We start from the raw sequence: 2,051 nt of genomic DNA on the forward strand, positions 1-2,051 counted from the left end.
GTTACATAGCTTTGTAATCTTTTGTTGAGACTTGAAATTTAATAAAGTGGAGTTAAATCCTACAGAGGTGTAGGTCGTGGTTTTTACCCTTGTGAGTTGGGGTTTTTCGCGATAAAATATTGTGTCATTTTTTTATTTACTTCACAAAACGTAACTGCTGTGATTTCTCAAAGGAACATATAGAATAAACCTGTTTCTAAGGCGAATTTGGGGGTCAGAAATCCAACAATTGGTATCAGAGCAGGTTATCTTTGAAGAGTCTAACAACTCATGATAAGATCATAATGAATTCTGCACCTCCTCTTGGGCATGGTCAAGGGCAACACATCAACAGACCACCATTATTTAATGGAGAATACTACTCTTGGTGGAAGACAAGATTGGAAGATTTCATTCAAGCTGAAGATTACGAACTATGGGTTAGAATTACTAGTGGACCATTAATTCCTACTATTTCTAATAATGAAGGGAATAAGGTACCTAAACCTATAGAAAAATATGGAGAAGCCGATTACAAGATGTTAGGAAAGCATGCAAAAGCTAAATGCATTTTGGTATGTGGATTAGGACCTGATGAGTTTAACAATATCTCTAGTTGTACCTCTGCAAAACAAATATGGGACACTTTAAAAAATGCTCACGAAAGTACAACTCAAGTTCGTAAATTCAGAATTTCCAAACTTTGTTCTGAATATGAAGCTTTCAAGATGAAACCCGGAGAATCACATCAAGATATGATCACCAGATTTACCACTGTTGTAAATGAGTTAATATCCTTGGGCAAAGTATACACCACTGAGGAACATGTAGAAAAAGTACTAAGGACTCTGCCTAGATCATGGGAAATAAAAGTTACTGCAATCAGAGAAGCCAAAGATCTAACCAATATGACTTTGGATGAATTAGTAGGAAATCTCAAAACTTATGAGATGAATGTTGATAAAAGAGGTGAAAGAAAAAAAGAGAAAAATCTTGGGTTTAAAGCAACTGAAAGTGATGAATCTGACATAGATGATGATGATCTTGCTCTAATAAGTAAGAACTTCAAGAAACTCTTAAAAAGGGAATTAAACGCTAGCAAGAAATCACCACCCCAAAAAGAAAGAAATCTTGAGAGACTACAGAGCGGAGGCTGCTTCAAGTGTGGTGAGACAGATCATCAGATCAAGGATTGCCCAATGTGCGAATTAGAATGGAAAAAGGAAAAAACTGAAAAAGAAAGGAAGGAACTCTTTAATAAAAAGAAAAACAAAGAAAAAGAACAAGCAATGTATGCAGCTTGGGGAATAGGTTCTTCAGACATGTATGAAGAAGATGATGAGGACTTGCTTTGATGACGATAGAAGAATCAGATGCTGAACCTGAATCAGACTCTGAAGAAACTGAGGTAAATCTTCTTAACCTAAAAGATAAACTAGTAAAGTTCTCTAAGAAAAAACTTTCATTCTTATTACTTGCTTCCATAGACACAATTCAAGAACTTGTTAACACCAAGAGCCAACTACTTGCTTCCTTATCTAGCTTAAAGTTTGAGCACATTGATCTTAATAAGAACAAACATGACCTTCAAGGGAAAATCAAGCAACTTGAATCTCACAATCTGGAACTAAGAACTGAGAATCTACAATTAAAAGTTCTTGGTAAAGAAAAAGGGAGTGAACTGCCTGACCAAACACTTGAGGTCGACAAACTCAAAAATATTTGAAAACTAGAAAAGGAAAACTCTAGAAGAATAAATCTTGAATTAACTAGGATGAGAAGTGATCTGGAAAGAGCAAATAAGTGGACAAAATCCTCCATGGTAGTAACCCATCTAGGTAACAATAATAGGAACATTAAAACTGGAATAGGGTATGAACAATCCATAAATGAGAATCCTATGTTTTGTATTATTTGTGGTATCTCAGGTCACTCTAAACAATATTGTCTTAAATACAAAGCTAGTGCAGAAAATAATGCAAGAGGAACTTATAAAACTGTTCAAAGGAACAGGTATACTCAAAGGAAAAATAATCTGCCCAAGTGGGCTTATAGAGATCTTATTCATCCTT

At 35.0% G+C, this 2,051-nt stretch overlaps 1 protein-coding gene across 1 annotated transcript; it reads left to right on the forward strand.

The window, feature by feature from the left end:
• Window positions 1-284: 284 nt before the first annotated feature.
• On the forward strand, window positions 285-1,334 carry LOC138348157 (uncharacterized). The gene has a single exon (XM_069296769.1). The coding sequence runs from the start codon at window positions 285-287 to the stop codon at window positions 1,332-1,334; it is 1,050 nt and encodes a 349-aa protein (XP_069152870.1).
• The last annotated feature ends 717 nt before the right edge of the window (window positions 1,335-2,051 follow it).

This window comes from Solanum lycopersicum, chromosome 4 (assembly GCF_036512215.1).
Source record: "Solanum lycopersicum chromosome 4, SLM_r2.1".
Lineage (NCBI taxonomy): Eukaryota > Viridiplantae > Streptophyta > Magnoliopsida > Solanales > Solanaceae > Solanum > Solanum lycopersicum.

Coding starts and splice junctions, on each gene's coding strand:
- LOC138348157 (XM_069296769.1), top strand. CDS start 285: ATGAATTCTGCACCTCCTCTTGGGCATGGTCAAGGGCAACACATCAAC.